This window comes from Chelmon rostratus, chromosome 24, assembly GCF_017976325.1.
Source record: "Chelmon rostratus isolate fCheRos1 chromosome 24, fCheRos1.pri, whole genome shotgun sequence".
NCBI classification, from domain to species: domain Eukaryota; kingdom Metazoa; phylum Chordata; class Actinopteri; order Chaetodontiformes; family Chaetodontidae; genus Chelmon; species Chelmon rostratus.
Window position 1 is genome coordinate 13346202 of NC_055681.1, and position 22517 is coordinate 13368718.

A 22517-nucleotide genomic window follows, 5' to 3' on the forward strand; every position below is an offset into this window, starting at 1 on the left:
TCAAAGTTTGATGAGCGGGGCTTAGTAACATTAGACGGGACAGAAAACACACTGGCTAGCTGTGGTGGAGCTCTGCTGGTCCTCCACCTGGCATGGTGGGACAGAGGTGGTCCAGGGCCAGATGTGAGGGAACTGAGAGTCTGCCAGACTCTGCTGTGAACAACACCAGTTCAATGTGGCCAATACAATGGCTGCAAGTCTGTTTAACTATATATCACTGTAATAAGTTGAATTTAAAAAGGAGAAGTGGGAATTTGAGCAATCATGTCACAATTCAATTCACCTCAGTCTATTGACTTGAATATCACAATTAAATGATATAAGGCAAGTTAAAATGCTCAAAGACATGATGTCCAATGCTCCAATACATACATACCCGCATACACAAATATTTACTGTCCTGCTTTCCATATAATCCTGCTGCCCCATATTTTATTCTAATTCTCATTTATTTTACCATAATCCACGAAAAATCCCGCTTGTGCATCTGAGTCCATAACCCAGCGGGTCACCACGCAAAATAAAGCTGATGCTTCATCTCATGCAGGAACTAGGCCTGTTTGTCTCCCACTGAAGCCTGGACTGATGGATTGTGGTTGTGTGGAGGTCCTCACTCAAAGCGAATCTTTCATCCTGAGCATGTCGAGGGTTTAGAGGCACTTTAAGCCGAACCTCACATCCATACAAAATAGACAAGAAGGCAGATTCAGACATTTAATGTCACGATAAAAGGGGCATCATAATAAGGAGCAAAAACAGGTGAGTTTCACTTTCTCCTCTACATGTAGTGTCAATGAGATCTGGCATGTGTCACAAGCTTCAGAAATGCCTGTGTTCTATCTGCATGTCCTCAACCGAAGAACCTAATGAAGACAGATCCGAACCGTTTCAGTGCTAAACAGGGTCAAACAGGTGATCAAGCAGCAGGACAGTGAGGATCCAGGCGGTAGAGGAGGGGCAGATGAGCGTCACAGTTTTTCATCACTGCGGCGTGGCATGCAGAGTCACAGCAGCAGCAGCTCCCGGGCTACATGATCCTTTCCAGCTCTGCAGCAGCAGCCAGCAGCCTCGACCGGGACTCAAGGATGATCCTGCAACAGGTCAGACTAATCTCTCTTGTCTCTCTTCCTTTGGCTTTACTTAACTTTGCTTATGAAGGCTGTTAAGTGGCAAAATAAAGTGCTGTCCATTATCACCTGCTGCAAGATAACATGAAAATTTTGGTCTGATAGCACACAGACAAATTAGAAATTTCCTACACAACATGCTGTTAACACTGTTGGCTGGTTTTCTGTCTGGTTGAACTGTGTTCATGTACCACATGTGACAGAGCAGCGTTCTTTGTGCACCATCTGCTGTTTATTAAATTCAAAACTATCTATCTTTGCCTGTATAATGTATTTGCTGTGCTTCATTACACTGGTTTTACTGGAGTGTACATACTGTGTTGGCCTTTATTTATTAATTTTGTCTTTATGTGACCAAAGTTAGTGACTCAGTGGAGCCTATGCCAATCAGAATAACATTGTTGAAGGCTTAGAAAAAGTTGTTTTTGCTAAATAATTTCAGTTCATGAAATGAATGACAAGTGTTTTGAGCGCGAGCTGGACCACCGCAGATAGCTGAGGTCATGAGGGAAAGGAATGCCGAGACCACGACAGGGATTTGGGGAGATTAGTTGGCTTAGCGAGCCTGACATAGGGACAGAACAAAAAGTGCAGGACGGTACAGAATGCAGTGAAAACATAACAGGACGGCAAAAGAGCGTCCAGATGAGCTTAGCGAGCTGACACTGAATAATGAGGCTGCGAGTGCTGCGTGGAGCGGGCATCTCATGCAGCTACACCCACAGAAAAAGTTCTTGCAGAGGTCTTTAGGGGAGTAATTCTATACAAAAGCCCCAAACTGATTTTACAGAGTTCTCATACTACCGCCTGAGTATTTCCCTCAATCCTAAATGGTGCTTTAGAACAGCATGAAGATAAAGGATATATGTCGATCTACATAGAATTTTCTGAGCATTAGAGCATCGCATCAACATTTGCGATAATAAACCTCTGTATAAGGTGTCATTACAGTGCAGCAAAAGGTTAAATTAGGGCTTAAACTGTTCACTATATTAAGCTTTATTCAAGAATGTATGAATCTGCCTCATTGTCTAAATAAGTTGGGAATCAAAGCCAGCAGAAGTTTAATTTGCTCATAAAATTTTGTAAAAGACTTGTAAAATGACTGAATCAATGGACCAAATTTTTTGAGGTTTGTCTTCTGCAAATAAATAATACTTTGTTTGCTGATGGGATCACCATCGTGTCTAAATGTCTTTGGCATTCCCTGTTTTGTTCTTTTCTTTAGATGGCAAAAGTGTGAGACAACGACAAATGGCTTCCACAGAGAGTGGCCTCCGTAAGTCTGTTTTTCTATCCTGTGGTGGGATCATGGTTTACTTACAACATATTAACACATACATACACCCCGATTCCATGAAGCTGGGTCGCTGTGTAAAGCGTCAATAAAAAGAGAATGCAATCATTTGCAAAGGAACTGTATTCACCGACAACAGCTTTAAGAAGTGTTCCTGAGCCCACGTAGTAACAACCTTTATACAGTCATGTGTTCACAAAGTGTTGAACCTCGCTTCATCCTTGCTTGTGAACAACTGAGCCTTTCCAAGATGCCCCTCTTATACTCAATCATGATGCTATCACCTGTTACCAGTCAACCTGTTTACCTGTGGAATCCAAACAGGTGCTTCTTGAATGAGCATTCCAAAACTTTCTCAACCTTTTGTTGCTACTGTCTCAAACAGTTTGATTCACTTTCCACGAGAAAGCTGCACTCATCTGCAAACACTGGGTTTTGCCAACACTGGCAACAGAGCTCTCAGCACCCAACCATTTGTTAATTTGCCTGGGTGTGGAAATGAACTCTACCAGCATGAGAGCATGTAATAAATGTTCTGCTGCCACATATTGCTGTCAGTGGTAGGTCTGTTCTGTATCATGACTGCAGGCCACAAACCAGAGGTGGTCATCTGCACCTTGGCAACTTTATAGCCAAATCTTTCACTTGTCCTAACAAACTCCTTCAACATGGTCCAAAATGATTTCCCTTGAGACGGACTGAGACAAAGCGTCTAGTGCATGCTTTGTCTCAGTACAGTGCAGTGGGAGTGGAGCCTCCACAGGGTGTCCAGGTGCACGCCACTCGTCATCCACAGCCCGCCTTGGAGGGGTGACAGTGGCGTGCCCTTTCACCCGTTTCTATCTGTGCAATGTGCCTGAGTCCTTTCTGACTCATTCAGTTTTAAACGTGCCAGACAGCAGGTGATGCATTGTAAGATCTGGCACTTTTAAGCATGCCGATGCGCTGCTAATCCCATCAATTCAGATTAGTGGGGTGCATGAGGGGGCCATTACATTACGTTATTAATGCCCCACCCTACTGCAGCGGCAGTACTGTGTGGAGGGAGTGTAATATCAATCCCTGTTTTCCACATATGGTGTGTTCCATGACACAGCCAGTGGCTCCCTGCCTGTGTTTACGGGGTTGTGAACTGGTGTATGTTATCTGCTTGTGGACCTTGGCGTCGCAGTGGGCATTGACTGCATCAGCTTCGCCCTCAACCCAACAGCAACAGCTCAGACAGGGTGAAGCCGATCTAACTTTAGTTACGTATTGTAACTCCAGATTCTATGAGTATAGACGTAGCCCTCTCAGACTTAGGCCCCCTGGTCCACCAGTGTCAGCTGCAGAAAAAAATAGCTTTTGGGAGCAGCTCTCCGGTCCTGACGGTGTTATATACCAGACAGGAGGACTTGATAAACCTGACTACGACAGCTCTAATAAGAGGGCCATCCCTCTACTCATACAACTTGGAGTAACAATGAACCTTCAAATTGTTGCACAATCTAAACTTGGAAATGGAATTACAAATGTTCACACTTAAATCAAAACTATACTTTTGAGTGACAGTACCATTTAATCACATACTACAGCTTTGTTTTCTATCAATAATAATTCTGCCCTTCTCCTCTCAGGCATCCGGGGGGATGACAACCTCCAGTCCATGCTGGTGGGGACGGTAATGAGGAAAATCAAGTCTCGCACCTGGAAGAAACAGCGCTACTTTAAACTGCAGGACGACTGCATGACCATCTGGTACAAGTCCAAGAAGGCTGGCAACACCCACTCCACATGTAAGAACACATGATAAGAACTCATGACTTTCTTTTTTTCTCTTTTTTGCATTTTGACTATTTTTTTTTCATATAAGCTCATTATCACAGCTTCCCTCAGAGCAATAATTGAGCTTTTGCATATTATTTTTTATCTTGTGATTATTAACCCAGGAGATTGGATAGTTCACTTAGCTTTTTGATCAATCACAGATAATCCCTTTTTCCTGTATATGACAGAAAAGTTGCATTTTGGTCAGTTTTTCATCCTGTGTCGCCTTTGTGCCCAGTTTCAGTGAGCGATGTGGAGGCAATACGAGAGGGCCACCAGTCTGAGGTGCTGCTCAGCATTGCCGACGAGTTCCCAGCTGACCGATGCTTCACGCTGGTCTTCCGTGGACGCAGGGGCAACCTGGACCTGGTGGCAGAATCGGCTGAAGAAGCGCAGTCCTGGATCAGAGGCATGAGGAAGCTGATTGAGAACCTGGAGAACATGGGGGAGCGAGAGAAACTTGACCAGTATCTTTGACTTGTGTTTTCAGTCATATGCCATCAGTGCCTTCAAAATGTTTGCAGTCCAATCAGACTCCACACAAGGTCTTTGATTGTTTTCCTACTAGTTTGTTGTAGTTGTGTAAAGTCCAAGGATACAAAAAAGAGCATGAATATCCCCACAAATAATGGCCATCTTCCCTTTTGTAAAGTATATTGTTAGAAAGACAGTCTGGTGTTTCATCCACTTTTGAATGTAACATTGAATGTTTCCTTAAGTGGTGTACCTAGATGGATTGGTGACTGGTTCAAGAAGGCAGACAAGAACAACGATGGCAGAATGAACTTCAAGGAAGTGCGAGACTTACTCAAGATGATGAACGTGGACATGAACGAGCACCACGCTCATCGTCTCTTCACTGTGAGAATGGTTGAGCTAAATGCACAAACTGTGGCCATTCTTTTGATTTAAGCATTCGAGTCAGCGTTTTGTTTCCATTTTCCTGTCTCTCCTCTCAGATGGCTGATAGGTCCCACTCGGGGACACTGGAGGACGACGAGTTTGTGCTCTTCTACAAGATGTTGACCCAGCGGGAGGATGCACTGAGGGTTTTCCAGGAGTACTCAGCTGATGGCCAGAAGTTATCCCAGAATGACTTGGAGGACTTCCTGAGAGAGGAGCAGCTGGAGGGAGACGACATCCATCAGCATGCCAAGCAGCTAATTGAGCACTATGAGCCCTCTGACACAGGTACATGGACGATGAAGAATATACTGTGTCTTTGTGTTTGTCTAATTCTATCTGACTGTAGGAAAATTATAATAATGAAGGCCTACCTGGTGTCCTTTGTGTCTGTTCTGACGCTGTCTTATTTTTCCAGCCAAGCTGCTCAATGCCATGACATTTGACGGCTTCCTGATGTACCTTGGCTCAGCTGAGGGCTCCATCTTCAACCCACAGCGGCGGGGCATCTTTCAGGACATGAGCCAGCCTCTGTGCCATTACTTCATCTCCTCCTCCCACAACACTTACCTGATGGAGGACCAGTTCAGAGGACAGAGCAGTGTGGAGGGATACATCAGGTGACGCTGCTTAGTCTAGTTTGATCACGTGGCTCTCACCCAAAAAAAATCACATGGTGTTCTTCTTCTCTGAGTCATAACTTTGACAAATCTGAACACACCTACGTGATACACGCAATTCTGGAGTCAGCACGATGTAGAACTATATCTTTGGTGTCTATTGCACATAAGCATAAAAGTAACTGAAAGAAATATGCTCAGAACTGATTAAACAAGAACTACAGTTTGCACGTACAGGACCGCCACCTGCACTGTCATGACCATCTCTCTTCTCCTAATCAAAGTAATTTAGACGATTAATATATCCAAATCCACTTCCAAAACATTTTATAGATTTAAGGGTTTCCCTTGTGGAAATCCCTTACCTAATGTGTTCTCTCCTCTGCTCCGTTGAGCCTCACAGGGTGATGCGATTTACTATGACGTCGCTCTGAACTAATCCTCCACCATTCATCAGTTTTTGCAAAATTCATTAATACAAAAACGTGGGATTCCTGACGTCAAATTCTTTTTAAGCGATTAACATTTGCAAAAGTGAGCGTCATAATGGAATTAATAAAAGGCATTAACTTGTGGGCAGTGTATGGCCGACCCTGCTGTGATCAAATGAATGAATGAAGGATCGAATCCATCTGTGCTGCTCAGGGCTCTGAGTCGTGGCTGCCGGTGTGTGGAAGTGGACTGCTGGGATGGTGCCAACGGGGAGCCCATTGTCTATCACGGACACACGTTCACCTCCAAGATACTCTTCAAGGATGTGGTCAATGCGGTGGGCAACTATGCCTTCAAGGTAGCATCGCCTGTCTGGTTGTGTCAATGCGAACTTTGTGTTTGATTCCAAAGTAAAAAAGCGTCCCCACGAGCTTGCAGCCAAAACGTTAATCCCAACCAGATGCTTCAATTCAAAGATCTATCTGCAAGCAGTTGCAGCTCTTCTCCAAAGTTCTTATATTTGGGCATATCTTGAAATAAGAGTGTTTGTTAGAGGTAAAGATTTCAGCCCAACCATGGATTGTCCGTCCTTGGCAGAGCAAAACATGTTCGGGCAAGTTATTTGTCTCTCTGAGGACAGTTGTATTTGGAACAGCTGTTGATTTTTCTTACATTGCACAGGTCACACTCTCACAGCCTGATTGGAAAGATGATCACACTAGTCTGAATGTGGCTTTTCAAGTAGATCAAGCATGTTTTGTAATCCCCTCATGCCGGCATTGCAGTTGGTTTTTTTTGCTTCCATTGTCCTGCAAAGCTGTATCAACAAATCCCTCAGCATCTCATTCTAAATTTATGAGAGGGAGTACAACTGTCCAGCGATATCCAAGACATAATCTGAAAGCCCTATGAAATGAGCGAGCCGGGGATCTGCCACACTGTGGCAGCCTCATGCCAAAGTGAACAGCTGCCAGGTTCACGTGCATGTCAGAGCCTGCCGTGTATGAGCATCTGTCCACAACTGAATATCGTGGCCTCATGACCCTTTGTCCATCCATCTGCTGGTCTTTCAGCCAGCCAAGCACAACCCACAGGTATATGGCAGCGGGCGTATTAGCTTTCCCCTATGATAATGCTCTCCAGTGTTAAATTACGAACTCACTCACTCCATCCCTCCGCCTCCTGCTCTCTCACATCCAGGTATCGGAATATCCAGTCATCCTGTCCATTGAGAACCACTGCGGTGTTGAGCAACAGAGAGTCATGGCCCAACACCTCAACCACATCCTTGGTGACAAGCTGCTGAAAAGCACCCTGGATGGCAAGGCCCCCATCGGCCTGCCGTCTCCTGAGGTGAGCGGTGCAGTCTGGTGTCCTAACCCTGGCCCAGTTTTTGTGGTACTTCTTGGCGTAAAGGTCCAGGTTAGGTTAAGGCTTTAAACTTTCTCTGTGGATATAAATCAACATAAATGCTTTTTAAAACTGTGGCAGACAATGACTGCATGAAAAACAGGCAACCCACTCAGCCATTTCAAGGAGACCACTGGCACAGTGGGGGTGCTAATGCAGAGGGTTGTGATGCAGGCCGTACTGACAAAAAAGTTGCTGGTTTTATCTTTTGCCATAGCGTAATGCAACATCCCTGGTAGGTTACTTTACAACATGAGTGCTGCATATCTGCTGTGTACCTCTTCGTCATTGCAATGGAAAGTAAACTGATTGTGGACTGTTTCTTTTGTAACATCCTGTCTTACGGCATTATAAGCCATTGTGCAGAGTTCACCAGTACGCTGCGACCTCGCCATCATATTTTCCGTGCTTTGCTGAGCAAATCTTCAGATTTCTAACGCTAACTGGCAACGTGGAGGCGTATCAAAAAAAGTCACGCCTGTTTTTCATGTAAGCATACACATCAGCAGTGTCTTGAAGTACATCTGTACATTTGTTGTTTTTTTTTTCACACTTTTATTTATCAACCTTGAGTACGTCTTCTGCCTGTGATGCATCCAGCGCGTGCTGGTACATCAAATGGGGCAACACTCACGTGACAGGTGTGTGTTGCAGCTGACTTGAAAGCACCTACACACCCATGGAACATCTACATGTGCACGTATTGCCTGATTGACTGTGTGAGCCACGGCAGACTATGATTGATTTAAAGTATGTCCTCCTCATTATGTTGCAAACAACGTTCAGTTGCCTTATTTTAGATCAATGAATCTGATTTTGTGGGTTACATAATGTGAACTTGTAACCAGATGTGGTCCTGGTTCATTTTAATTGCTTGATCCTTTGTACTGTAAACTGTATTCTGACCCATTTAAAGTTTGTGTGGTTAAAATGTTCGGGATAAAATCGTTGGATGACAAATCACTCTGGGGAAAACTGCCCATCAAGTCCCATCCCATCAGTGGTCTGTCGTAAACTCCACGTTAAACTGTAACTCTAGTGTGGCAGTGGTGTGAACAGTGGTTAGCTTCTGCTTGGTTCGGCCTGTCAGGGCTCACAGGGGCCCCTCGGAGCCTGTCAGAGCCACGTTCAACTGTGGCATCCTGAATGATTCAACACTACATTATTTTTCCCTTCTTACAATGTTGGAGAATATGAGGACATAAGATTTCTTTTTCCAGGATCCCCCTCTCAAATAGTCTACTATCCATTTTGTATGGCCGATTTAAGAGATTTAACAACCCCCACAGCAGCCGTCTGACCATTATTTCACGCATTAATTATTTGAAAATTAAACTCGGTGTGAAGGATGACCCTGGGGTTTCGTTTAACTCCTCTTCTCAGGACCTTAAGGGGAAGATCCTGCTGAAGGCGAAGAAAATCGGCGGCCTGGAGGAGAGTTTCAACGGGATGGTGGAAGACTCCCTGACCGGAGAGGTCAGCGATGAAGACGAGGTCGCCGAATTCGACGAGGACAACCTCCACCGCGAGAGTATCCGTCGCAGGGTTAAGGTAGGTCAGGTTGTTTGAGGCACGGTGATACGCCTCTTCAGCCTCAGAGCCAGACAGCCTATTTTCTACAGTCTGATGAGCGAGCCGGATATAGAATCAGGATCCTCTGTTTCACTCATTTCTAGATTGATGATGCAACACTGAGGCAAATCAGGAAGTGGATTTCAATGTGTGATTGGAGCACTTAATAAATTAAACCGACTAAGCCAAAACAAAGGCACTCCTTTTGATTAAAAGGATCCTGTTAATTACAGTTGGTTGTTTGAACCATGTGCCTTGACATCAGGACAGTTGCCCCACCACCACAGACACACCATGCATTTTATACATTGATTATCGAGTTTACAGTAGAGAGCAGGGAGAGATGGGGAATGACATGTCCTGACTGGACTCAAAGCAGGGAGGCTGTGGTTCATGGTCAGAGCCTTAAATAGTGCACCCCAGCAGCTCGTGCAGCTCTAACTGATAATATTTTTTAAGTTACTAGAAACTTCCTGCAGAGCAGAAAAGGAGTTCCTCACGCTCCCTATGACTGCCATTTCTTCGTCTGAGCATTTAGGAAGCAGCATTGTCTTTTTGATTCACACATTACAGTGAAATTAATCACAACCAGATTATTCCTCCAGGAAAAGGATTGATAAATCTATCAATTAAAATACTGCATTCAATTTAATATCATTAAAGATCAGATCCCTGATTTTGCCAAACATCACAACAAAATCCCAAAAACTAATCAGATGTGAACTATGTTGAATCTAAAACTGTATCTTTATAATGGCATTTTTTTTGCATGTTTCAGCCCTTTGCTTGCAAATCATGTGTAATTTACATAAAGGGCAGCCATCTCCAATGCATACCACTGAGTGTGCTTTTTGACAGCAGTTTCGTTTCAGTTTTGAAGCAACACACAGATCCATGAAACTTTTGCTGAGCATTTTCTCAAGCAAGGTGAAAATGTGCTTTTCAAACTACATAAAGACGTAAAATAGGATAAGACGTAAAGGTCTGTTGTTGCCTGAAAGCTTTTGGGTAGATTTGTGTAAAGACTGCAACAATAATCTAACCAACTTGAGATGAATGCATCGATGAACTTTACAAGAGAGGAGTCATCTTCCTCTCCTTATTTTAGACGATAAAAGCCTTACTTCAGCATTTTAAACCTCCAACATTATTTGCATTTTGTGTTGATTATGATTAATTATCGTGATTAAGTTCACAGTATATTCATTTTGTGCAGACTTTATATAGTTTTATGCCTCGTGGCGCTTTTAAGTCATTCTGGAGACAACTTGCTGATATTGCCACCTCTCTTTCTTCCCAATGTGATGACATGTTAGCATGTTAGCCACAAACGACGCAAGCTCTTTTAATCTAATGCCCTTCTCACACACTCTTCTTCACACTTGACTAAACTAAAAAGGCAAAGGATTCAGACGTTTTCCCCCTCAGGTGTGTTCCCCCGTCGCTGTTTGATCGAGTGTTTTGTGGGAGACACTCGGAAATCTGGTTGCCTTCTCGTCCAGCGGAAAAGGATTGCATAAACTTCTGTCATCCCTCATGAAAAATCCAGAGGATTGAAGGGCAGGGAGCAGACACTGGGTGTTAGATAAGGTGATCTGTTTACACTGTGATAGCAGAGAAAGACACAGAGGCGGGCGGAGAGAGAGGGAGGCTTCAACACTGCTACCACTCGTGACACTGGTGTCCTCTACCTCAGCCATCCAGATCTGCAATGAACTTCATTCGTCCTTTTAAATCTTAAAAACATGGAAAATGTTGTTCATTGAGGCGTTTCAACTCGTACCGAACTAAAAAAAAAAAATGCACAGCCCAAATATGCATCATCTACTTGTGGATGTCATTTGGCTAAATTCCACAAGGTGAAGGTTGTGCGGTCTCCTCTAAAATGGGATACTCGATCCTCTGAAAAGCGCTAATTGCAGTCGGTAATCACCTATGCTGGTAAATAGTGAAGTGTAGAGTCTCCAAGTAGGGCTAGAATGTAATATCAGGTGTGGTCTTTTTGGCTGCCTTTCTGAATATATTAAAATGAATGACCTGAAATGTTGCCATTTAGAGCAACATAAAGCTAATTAACAAATACTTTACCTGTGCTGCTTAAAAGGCGTATTAAAATGTTTTTGAAAGTTAGTTGGAAAGTTAGTGGAATATCTGATTATTTTCTCCTTCATTTGTCTATTTTTAATTATTATTTACAGTATATTTGAGTTGATTCATTTGCAAAGTTCTCGTGGTCAATCTATGTGGTCAATTTGCACAAGGCACCTTCATTTTATTTCAACCGAATTAATGGAATTTCACAAAGAATTTCGAACTCAAGGTCCACTTGCAAGCTTTCTCCAGAGCTTTCTATTGTATGCATGAGAAGAACATTGCCAGCCTGCCCGGCTTATGGCCACGCAGCCACCAGAGGGTTTGCATGAGAGCACATTGTAAAAGCAATATCCAAATTTTTAATCAAACGCAAGGTTGAAATTAAATTGACCACCACACTGTAGTTGTAGATCCAGGCGTTTGGAATTTCATTGCAGAGTTCATGCAGTGTGAAAATGTTTTGATTGCTATACTTATTGTATGTGTAATATGGATTCATATTCACGTTGCAGGGTTTTGAGGATAAATTTGATCTTGTGTGTGCATCTATGTCCAATGCAGCAAACTAAGTGTGTAAAGGAATCACTGGGCACTTAGAGTCATGTTTATTGATAACCATTTGAGAAGCATGAAATGCCACACTGGGACTCCTGTCAACACGGTCATCAGAGGTGAAGCCCAGCGTCGAGTTTGGCAGCGATGCGAGCTCAGCGGTGCCTCTGCTGATGGTTTAGGTGTCTGGACGGATGGCCGCCTTGCTGTCTGGTAGACGGGCGGAGGGGCGGGGTTGACGCTCCGAAGCCTGCACAGGCCTGCCGGATCAGCTTTCACGTGGAAGCAGGCAGGCATGCATGCAGGTGCTCAGGAGGTTTCACTGTCATCACGGTGTTTGGGCCCGCCACACCTCTGATCTCTATAGTCATGGAAGCTACCCTGGCAGCGCACCTGCTTTTGCTTGGCGTTCTGGCCGGGTATCGCTTACACAATTAAAAAGGCGGTTGTCTTGAGGTTTCGATATACCCGGCGCTTCCACCCATGACAGGATTCCTTCACATCACAAGGGTTTACCCTATCACGTGGTCGTGATTGAAATAACAGTCAGCTCACTTTAGTGCAGAGTCAGTTCATGGGTCGACCCCAGCGAGCCTCATGTGACTTCAATGTGTTAATAGCTTAAATGCCTCTTTGGGTCATTCGGTTTGGGCCTTTTCCTACCACTCAGCTGAAGTGATGACTGATGAAAAGTCCTATAACCTGGTATTTGTGACGGCGGGTGCAGAGAGAGACCCAGGAGCGGAAACGGAGAAGGTTAACAAAAGTTTATTTTGCAACAACAGGCAATAACTGAAACAAACGCTGGCAGCGTGAGGTCCAAACAAAACACGAACTCAGAGAGGTCCAGAGAGTGCTGGGCTGTGTGGGCAAGGGAGGCACTGGAACAAAGAGAGAAGAGACAAACAATTAATCAAAAAAGTTCAGCAAGCTATCAAAACGTACTATACCACAGGAGACTGAGACCAACTGATACCACGGTACGTGGAAGTATACTCTGGCGTCGAGGAGTCACTCCGCAGAGGTTAAATAGGCGTCCTAATCTCCTGAAGTGAACTCAGGTGTGCCCAAACACTCCTCGACGCATCGGGGGGGAGGGGAGCCTCAGGAAAACAAAACGTAAAGTTACAGCCCACAAAACAGAACACAGGAAATGGACCTTCAAAATAACAGCACAGACAATACCAACCGCCACAGTACCCCCCCCTCAACGAACGCCTCCAGGCGTTCTACCCGGCTTGTCCGGGTGCGCGGCATAAAAGTCCCGAAGGAGAGAGTCATCCAGAATGAGTCCCCTGGAGACCCAGGAACGCTCCTCTGGACCGTAACCCTCCCAATCCACCAAGAACTGGAAACCACGGCCGCGTGGACGGACATCCAAGATCCGTGACACCGTGTAGGCGGGATGACCATCAATGAGGCGGGGGGGAGGTGGGGCGGCGGCCGGCGGGCTGAGCTCGCTGGAATGCACCGGCTTCAACAGGGAAACATGGAAGGTGGGGTGGACCTTCATAGAGTCTGGTAGCTTGAGCCTGACGGCAGACGGATTAATGATCTTCAACACCTCGAAAGGACCGACAAAACGGGGAGAGAGCTTACGTGACTCGACATCCAACGGAAGATCCCGTGACGACAACCACACCTGCTGACCCGGTCGGTACTCGGGGGCGGAGACGCGGCGAGCGTCGGCCAGCCGTCGGTTCCTCTCCGTGGAGCGGGTGAGAGCAGCTCTGGCAGACTGCCATACCTCCTTAATCCTCCGGAGGTGCTCCTTCACAGAAGGGACGGATACCGCAGTCTCCTGCTCGGGAAACAAGGGAGGTTGATAACCCAAACAGCACTGAAACGGTGACATACCTGTGGCCGAACAGGAGAGGGAGTTGTGGGCATATTCTATCCAAGGCAGGTGTGTACTCCAAGAGACGGGATGATGAGCAGCCACGCAGCGAAGAGCGGACTCCAGATGTTGGTTAGCTCGCTCTGTCTGGCCGTTACTCTGGGGATGGTAACCAGAGGACAGACTTGCCGTGGCCCCCACCGCCTTACAGAACTCCTGCCACACCTGGGAAGCGAACTGTGGACCCCGGTCCGAGACCACGTCGAGGGGAATTCCGTGAAGCTTGAACACATGAGTCACGAGTAGACTAGCAGTCTCGAGGGCAGAAGGCAGTTTAGGCAGAGGAACATAATGCACAGACTTGGAAAAGCGATCAATAATAGTTAAGATGACAGTGTTACCTTCAGATGGAGGAAGACCAGTAACAAAGTCCACGGCGATGTGAGACCATGGGCGGCTTGGGACGGGCAAGGGGTGCAGTAACCCCGCAGGGGGATGATGAGAAGCTTTTCCCCTGGCACAGACAGAGCAAGCGGCAATAAATGCACGGGTGTCGCGGTACATCCTCGGCCACCAGAAGCTCTGACGGAGGAACTGGAGGGTGCGGTGGAAACCAGGGTGACAGGTAAGTCTAGAGGAGTGAGCCCACTGGAGAACTTGCGACCGGACCGAATCCGGGACAAACTTGCGATCGGGGGGACCGGAACCAGGGTCCGGTTGTTGCTTCTGCGCCTGGAGCACGAGGGATTCGATCTCCCATGTAGCCATACCCACGATGCAAGCCGGCGGGAGGATGACATCCTGATGTTCCGAGTCCAGGGGAGGGGCATAGAGACGGGACAGGGCGTCGGGCTTAGTGTTACGGGAGCCGGGGCGATAGGAGAGGGTGAAATTGAACCGGCTCAAAAACAGAGCCCATCTGGCTTGGCGGGGATTAAGCCTCTTCGCGGTGCGTAAGTAGGCGAGGTTTTTATGATCAGTCCAGATCAAAAAGGGAACCGTAGCGCCCTCCAGCCAGTGCCTCCATTCTTGAAGCGCCCAAACCACAGCCAGCAACTCTCTATTCCCGACGTCGTAATTCCGCTCGGCCTGGGATAAGCGGCGGGAAAAGAAAGCACAGGGATGCAGTTTATGAGTCTGAGGGTCTCTCTGGGAGAGGATGGCACCAGCACCGGAGTCGGAAGCGTCCACCTCGACCACGAACTGACGAGTGGGATCGGGGTGTTTGAGCACCGGGGCAGAGGTAAACAGTGCTTTAAGCTGGGCGAAAGCCTGTTGGGAATCGGGAGACCACTGGAAGGGGATTTTCACAGAAGTAAGTCTAGTGAGGGGAAGAGCTACCTTACTGTAGTCACGGATAAATCTGCGGTAGAAGTTAGCGAAGCCGAGAAACCTCTGCAACTCCTTCCGGGTGGTGGGAACGGGCCAATCCGTGACAGCTTGGATCTTGGCAGGATCGGGTCTTAGCTGACCCTTGGCGATGATATAGCCGAGGAAACCCACTGAGTCAGAGTGAAACTCGCACTTCTCCGCTTTAACAAACAATTTATTCTCAAGAAGTCTCTGAAGCACTAGTCTTACATGCTGTCTATGTTCCTCTAGATCTCGAGAGAAAATCAATATGTCATCTAAATAAACGAAAACAAACCGGTTTAACATGTCTCTGAGGACATCGTTAATGAGAGCCTGGAAGACAGCGGGGGCGTTGGTGAGACCAAAAGGCATGACTAAATATTCGAAATGACCTAACGGTGTGTTGAAAGCTGTCTTCCACTCATCACCCTCCTTTATCCGGACGAGGTGATAAGCGTTACGCAGATCAAGCTTGGAGAAGATGGTGGCGGAGCAGAGTGGTTCGAAGGAGGGGTCGATGAGAGGGAGAGCGTACCTGTTCTTAACGGTGATGTCGTTAAGTCCACGGAAGTCGATGCAGGGGCGAAGGGAGGCGTCCTTCTTCTTAACAAAAAAGAAGCCAGCCCCTAACGGAGAGGATGAGGGGCGGATGAGTCCAGAGGCTAGAGAATCCTGGATGTATGTCTCCATGGCTTCCCTCTCGGGGCGTGACAGGTTATACAGCCGACTAGAAGGGAGAGGAGCACCAGGGAGGAGGTCTATGGAGCAATCGTAGGGGCGATGAGGAGGCAGGGACAGGGCTAACTCTTTACTGAACACAGGGGCTAGGTCATGGTACTCGGGAGGCACGGAGGTAAGGACAAGGGGCGTGGGAGGTGGTGGAGAAACACGGGAAGAAAAGGGGTTGGCCGAACGAAGACAGTGGGCATGACAGAATGGGCTCCAGGTGGAGATACTAGCTGTAGTCCAGTCTATCTGGGGGTTATGTTTAAGCAACCAGGGGAGGCCCAACACCAGGGGAATCTGAGGGGAAGGAATGACGAAGAATTGGATGTCTTCTCTATGATTCCCAGAGATTATGAGCGTGACCGGGGCCGTACGTTGAGTGACCTGAGCTATACGTCGGCCGTCTAAGGCGGTTACATTTCTGGGCACCGGGAGGGATTCAAGGGGGAGCTTAAGCTGGGTGGCTAGTTCGGTGTGGATGAAGCTCTCGTCTGCCCCTGAGTCAATCAGAACCCTCATGGGAAGCGACTCACGACCCCAAAGCAGACAGGAGGGCACGGTAATACGGGAGGGAGAGCTGGGATTAGGGGATGTCTGACTCACCAGTGCGCTCTCCGTCACGGGTGAGCCTGCCCTTTTGGCGTCTGAGGGCAGTTAGCGAGAAAATGACCTCCCTGGCCACAGTAGATACAGAGCCGCTGGCTGAAACGTCGCTGCCGCTCGCTGGGGTGGAGACGGGTCCGACCCAACTGCATGGGCTCCGAAGGGTGAGAGGAGGACGTGGAGGGAGCAGCGGAGTGGCCGGAGGATCCGCCACTGGCTGAAGGGGGAGCGAGGGAAGCTGGCTCGTGAACATGAGAGAGGCGAGTCTGGGCTTTCTCTCTCTGTCTTTCTCTCAAGCGGTTATCTATGCGTATGGCGAGGGAGATTAATGACTCTAAGGAATCGGGTTCATCTCTGGAAGCTAATTCGTCCTTTAACTCACTAGAAAGACTCCGTAAGAAAACACCTCGTAGCTCTAACTCCCCCCACCCGCTCTCTGAAGCTGCGATACGGAAGTCAATAGAGTAATCTGCCACTGATCTCGCTCCCTGCGCCAAGGAGAATAGGCGTTTAGCAGTTTCCTGCCCCTGTCGTGAATGATCAAAAATACGACTAAGTTCCCTCGAGAAACTGTCGAAAGACGAGAGAATGGGGGAGTGCTGTTCCCATAACGCTGTAGCCCACTGCGCTGCCCTGCCCCGTAACAAATTAACTGTATAAGCTATCTTAGCTCTATCAGAAGGATAACTAAGGGGTTGTTGATCAAATACTAGTGAACAGCGCAAGATAAACCCCCCAGCATTACCAACTTCACCTGAAAAGGGTTCGGGGGCCGGCACATACGGCTCACGCTGAGAGACAGACAGAGAGGTAGATTGGGCTGCAGCGGTTGCCGGTGGGGGTGGCGCTGGTGTGGGACTTGGGGAGGAAGGAGAGCCACGGGTGTCCGTGCGGCTGAGGTAAGCGGTGAGGTCACGGACTTGGACGCTGAGACCTTGTACTGCCTCCATTACTCCCCGCAGCATGTCCTCGTGCTGGCCGAGACGTAGTCCTTGATGGGCGAGCGCCGCTCGAAAGGGGTCCGAATCCGCTGGGTCCATGTTTGGCCAGAGTATTCTGTGACGGCGGGTGCAGAGAGAGACCCAGGAGCGGAAACGGAGAAGGTTAACAAAAGTTTATTTTGCAACAACAGGCAATAACTGAAACAAACGCTGGCAGCGTGAGGTCCAAACAAAACACGAACTCAGAGAGGTCCAGAGAGTGCTGGGCTGTGTGGGCAAGGGAGGCACTGGAACAAAGAGAGAAGAGACAAACAATTAATCAAAAAAGTTCAGCAAGCTATCAAAACGTACTATACCACAGGAGACTGAGACCAACTGATACCACGGTACGTGGAAGTATACTCTGGCGTCGAGGAGTCACTCCGCAGAGGTTAAATAGGCGTCCTAATCTCCTGAAGTGAACTCAGGTGTGCCCAAACACTCCTCGACGCATCGGGGGGGAGGGGAGCCTCAGGAAAACAAAACGTAAAGTTACAGCCCACAAAACAGAACACAGGAAATGGACCTTCAAAATAACAGCACAGACAATACCAACCGCCACAGTATTCTCACTCCAGGCCTTTGCCTCTGACCCTTTGTCCACGTCTCACTTTTATTCAGTAGTTCAGGTAGGTCTGGTGTTCTCTTTTAACATCTTCCCCAGTTGGACAATCAACAATTCAGCAATTCAACAAGTCATCTTCCTCGACCAGAGCTAGAAAGGTAGCGACAGGAAAATGGTCACCAAAGCGACACAAATACTTTTATGGCACTTGCCCTGTCCACTTTCCCCCCACAAACTCTCTCAGTCCTTGCAAGCCCTTTGGAGGAGCTTTCCAGACCTTGTCATTCCACATCTGTCCACCAGCCAGTCAACAGAGGTAGCAGTCAGCTAATTCTGCTCATCCCTGCAGACCTACCCCTCTTTTTACCCAGTAGCCCCACAGTATATATACCTGCAGGGTTACTCCAGTCTTAAATTAATGAGAATACATCCAAAAAGGAAATTTCAAGGAATTTAGAGCAGAAAGGTCAGGAGACAGGATGATAGGACGGAACAAAGAGCATCGATCTAGCTACTGTATGTGTGTGTGTGTGTGTGTGTGTGTGTGTGTGTGCGTAGATGTATATATAGATATACTGTATGTATGGCCAGCAGCAGCTAGAACTGCTTCTTCACACTGTGCAATGGCGAGAGCGAACTTCACGTTTTCAAGTTCACAAACCACCGATCACCTCTCGAAGCAAAGAGAAGGGAGATAACCTGCACGCTAACTTACCAGCTTGCTTGGCTTCCATGGAGGACAGTGTGGAAGACTATACGTCCACATTAAGGAGCACTGGGAGCGGCGGGAAGAAGAGGAAGGTGATGAAGTCAAATATTTCAGAGTTGAATAGGGCTTGCCTATTAAGTGGAGAAGGGTGCACGCCTGAGGATCCAAAGCAACCTGAGCGTTGGATCAAATTGGGTCAGTGCCGGACAGTTGATAGGGGGGAAACATTCAAGCTGGTACTGGAAGACATTATGTGATGAGACATATGTGGTTTCACCAAACTCTGTCAATACTGAGTCATGTAAGCCAGCCCGTCCACAATACATGAAGACAAATTTTCAGTATTTGTTGACCATCGACCCACTCCCATCTCCTCCCTATGTTTTGTAGCTTTCCACCAGCATCATCTGACTCCCTCTGTTGCTCCTGGCATAATTCATCTGGCCAATAGAGGGTTTGTTATAGATGTACATATGACATTAAAACAAGTGGAACAACAATCACCAGATTACTTGCATTATTACTTTAACAAATGACCCCCCATACTAACCAATGCACTGGTCAGTCTTTTATGTCCTTTGTCTTCTCATTTCCGTAGAGGTCAAAGCAGCGTCTGTCCAAGGAGCTGTCAGACTGCGTCGTTTACTGCAAGAGCGTCCACTTCAGCAGCTTCAAACACTCCCGCATCCACTCCAAGTTCTACGAGGTGGCCTCTTTCACAGAGTCCAAGGGCCGCAAACACCTGAGAGAGGCTGGTGAGTCAATTTTGAGGTGAAGCAATTCAGGCTTTAGAGTAAATTAGGAGAGATTTACAGTTTGAAAATGGTTCAATTTCACTGTTTATTACACAATACCATGTATCAAGGGCTTTGCCTGCATTTGTGATATCATCTCTATTTCAGGGGCCGAGTTTGTGCACCATAACTCACGGCAGCTGACCAGGGTTTATCCCAGTGGCTTCCGAACTGACTCCTCCAACTTCAGCCCTCAGGAAATGTGGAATGCTGGGTGCCAAATCGGTGATTGCAACAACAGCAGACCGACTTGACTTTCTGTCTCATTGTTTTTGCGAATGGATCATAGTGAGGGACGTAGCACCTCGCTACAGCACTAGATAGCATGTAGGATAATATAGGCACATACAAGGCCTGGCGTGGGGAACCTTGTTCCTAACATGAGCCGTTTGAATTTCTAAAACATACTTCGAGGCCCAAGCTAAGAAGTGTCGTACGTTGCTTTCGACAAAAGTGCCAGATGAATGTAATGTAGATTGAGTCTTGGATCCCTTTGGTCGTGTTTGGTATTAGCTAGTATTGAAGTTGATCTAAGTGGCAGCGTGCAGCTTTAATAACATGTTCTTACTTTCAAAGTCACTGAAAAAGATATGTTTCTTTTCTCTTTCACTCAGTTGCGTTGAATTTCCAGACTGCTGGGGAGGGGATGGATCTGAACGATGGGCTGTTCAGTCAGAATGGCAGCTGCGGCTACGTCTTAAAGCCCAGTTTCATGAGAAAGGCAGAGAAGAGGTTTGACCCTGAGATGCCCCAAAAACGGGATCGCTACCAACCTGTTGTCCTCACCATACAGGTACAAACGACCAAAGGAAGTAAGAAAACATGTGCTCCTGCAGTTTAGCAGCTATTTCAATGATTGTTCTATTGAGGTCGTCACTGTGTTTATGTGTTTAAGGTGATCAGTGGTCAGCAGCTGCCCAAAGTCAACATCAAAGAGGATTCTATCGTGGATCCTCTGGTCAGAGTGGAGATCCATGGTGTTCCCATGGACCAGGCCAAGCAGGAGACTAGATACATTGACAACAATGGTACAGGAGATGCTGTGGGCCCGTGCGCTTACCTCTGTAGAAATAACTAAAGGAGGGAATGATTGATTAGTTGAATGGACAGGATGGGTTACTTTTAATATGTCACATCTGGCTTAGTTCCACACAGAATTAGGATTAGTCTCTCAGCAGCATGAGCACAGACACTGAACAATGTGTCCTCTCCGCAGGGTTTAACCCTGTGTGGTATGATACCCTGCGCTTCACCATCCACACTCCGGAGCTGGCCATGGTGCGCTTTGTAGTGGAGGACTATGACAAGACATCGAAAAACGACTTTGTGGGGCAGTATACACTCCCTCTCAGCTGCATGCAGCAAGGTAAGCTTGAAGAAACGGAGTTAAATTACGTATTAAAGCTATGACTTATAAATGAGAGATACATTTGTCTGTTTCAGAGTTAATAGTATTCACACTTTTTAGAATGAGTGGCAAATACCCAAATTATGCTAACCTATATGACATATTTAGTCAAATTTCTCAAATTTTGTGAGCATAATGTGACATTTGTGGAACTTTCCATATTCTCAGTATTGTCTTCTGTTGGTCCAGCACCTGCCTTTGACAGTATTTGGATGTGCGTGACTACTATGCATTGTTCGTAAATATTTAGTAAGAACTAATCTCCACCAGAGAGCTAGTTTATGAGGTGCAGCCCATTTTCATTTAGTGATAACTGAAAAATGCTTGAAGAGGCTAAGTTCCATGCGTCTGACTTTGTGCGCTCTTATGTGACTAAGCCACATTCCATTTAGCTTGTATAAATAAGTCCATAAACCACATTGCTTACCCCTCTGCTTTTGCTTTGTGTCCTCAGGTTATCGTCACATTCACTTATTGTCCAAAGATGGAACCACGATTCCTCCCTCATCCTTGTTCGTACACATCAGGATCACAGACCTGGAATGAACCCTCTTCACCTTCTTAACACACCAGAGGTGCTGGGAAGAAGATCCTCGGCACATGCTACTTAGTAATTAGAGTAGAATCCCTCCCTCCTATAGAAAATACTTGTAGTTCACAAAAATATTATTTAATTTTATTCTTATTTGATGTGAAAAAAATACTACGCCAAATGTTTAGTGGGTCTTAGGCAGCAGATGTATATTAGATATGCATGTGTTTTGTTTTGTTCACTATAGTGTGTGTAACTCGTTCCTGTGATTGACTTGAACTTCGTGCTTGGTGTACTGTGTCTGTAACACAAATATTTGTTCCTGCTGAAATATTGTGTTGTGGAGAAGAATGTGCCACCAGTGTTCTTGAATCAGGATGTGTATTTTCTGTCAGTATTTTCCTTTAACGAACGGCACTTCACGGACACTGTCGCGTCGCTGGTCAACACGCTTCCTTCTCTTTTTTGTAAAATTGATTGATTACATTGCGTTGAAGAAGATAACAAAATTGAGGTCCAAATTGTGGCGGTAGAACACATTTCAAATAGAGTTCTACAAATTCAGATTCTGAGATGTTTCATCAGGAAAAAGGGAAGCAAAGATTCAACCAATTCAACCTTCTTCTGCAATATGAGAGTCATGTGAAATTTCCTCACTGCTGACTGGGGGCAACAACCAACTGCTGAACTGCATGTCAGAAAATAGAAAAAAATACCACTATATCCAGAAGCCCAAGGTGATGTCCTCTAATGTCATGTTTGACCAAAATGCTGAGACCCATAGATATTCAATGAACCGCGATGTGACAGAAAGAAAAGCAGACAATAAGTCACACACATGCACATAATTTGGACCAAGACGCCATCTTTCTTCATCCTGGGGAGATGTGCTTCATTTCAGCGGCACTTCTTCCTTTTCACCCTCCAACATTTACGCTTAGAAATCCTCATCAGCTTTTTAAACAGCTTTCTGCTGCCCGCTGAGCAGCTGCAGTGGAGAAACTGGAGGTCGAAGGTCAAGGCATTATGACGCCTCCTAATGTTCCCAGTCAGATGAGACATTTCGTGAAATCTGGCTGCTCTTCTGCTCATCCATCAGATTCCTTTGCACATCGTTCTTTTGTAAAAGGCAAAAGTGACTGTAGTTCAGCTCTCTTGCTTGAGTAACCTATGATTTGCTTCTGAATCTCAAGCTAC

General features: G+C 46.5%; 1 protein-coding gene across 1 annotated transcript; it reads left to right on the forward strand.

The window, feature by feature from the left end:
- The first annotated feature begins 4087 nt into the window (after nt 1-4087).
- Nucleotides 4088-21334, forward strand: plcd4a (phospholipase C, delta 4a). The gene is made up of 14 exons (XM_041966107.1): nt 4088-4199; nt 4469-4697; nt 4962-5091; nt 5190-5421; nt 5552-5753; nt 6399-6543; nt 7386-7538; nt 8979-9140; nt 19194-19341; nt 19489-19605; nt 19995-20173; nt 20276-20408; nt 20597-20746; nt 21243-21334. Exons 1-14 carry the CDS (start codon nt 4088-4090, stop codon nt 21332-21334), a joined length of 2184 nt encoding a protein of 727 aa, XP_041822041.1.
- The last annotated feature ends 1183 nt before the right edge of the window (nt 21335-22517 follow it).

Bases quoted from the DNA above. Each gene is read 5' to 3' on its own strand.
- plcd4a (XM_041966107.1), top strand. From the start codon at position 4,088: ATGAGGAAAATCAAGTCTCGCACCTGGAAGAAACAGCGCTACTTTAAA. The intron at 6,544-7,385 runs GTAGCATCGCCT...TCTCACATCCAG, and splicing joins TGGGCAACTATGCCTTCAAG to GTATCGGAATATCCAGTCAT. The intron at 7,539-8,978 runs GTGAGCGGTGCA...TCCTCTTCTCAG, and splicing joins TCGGCCTGCCGTCTCCTGAG to GACCTTAAGGGGAAGATCCT.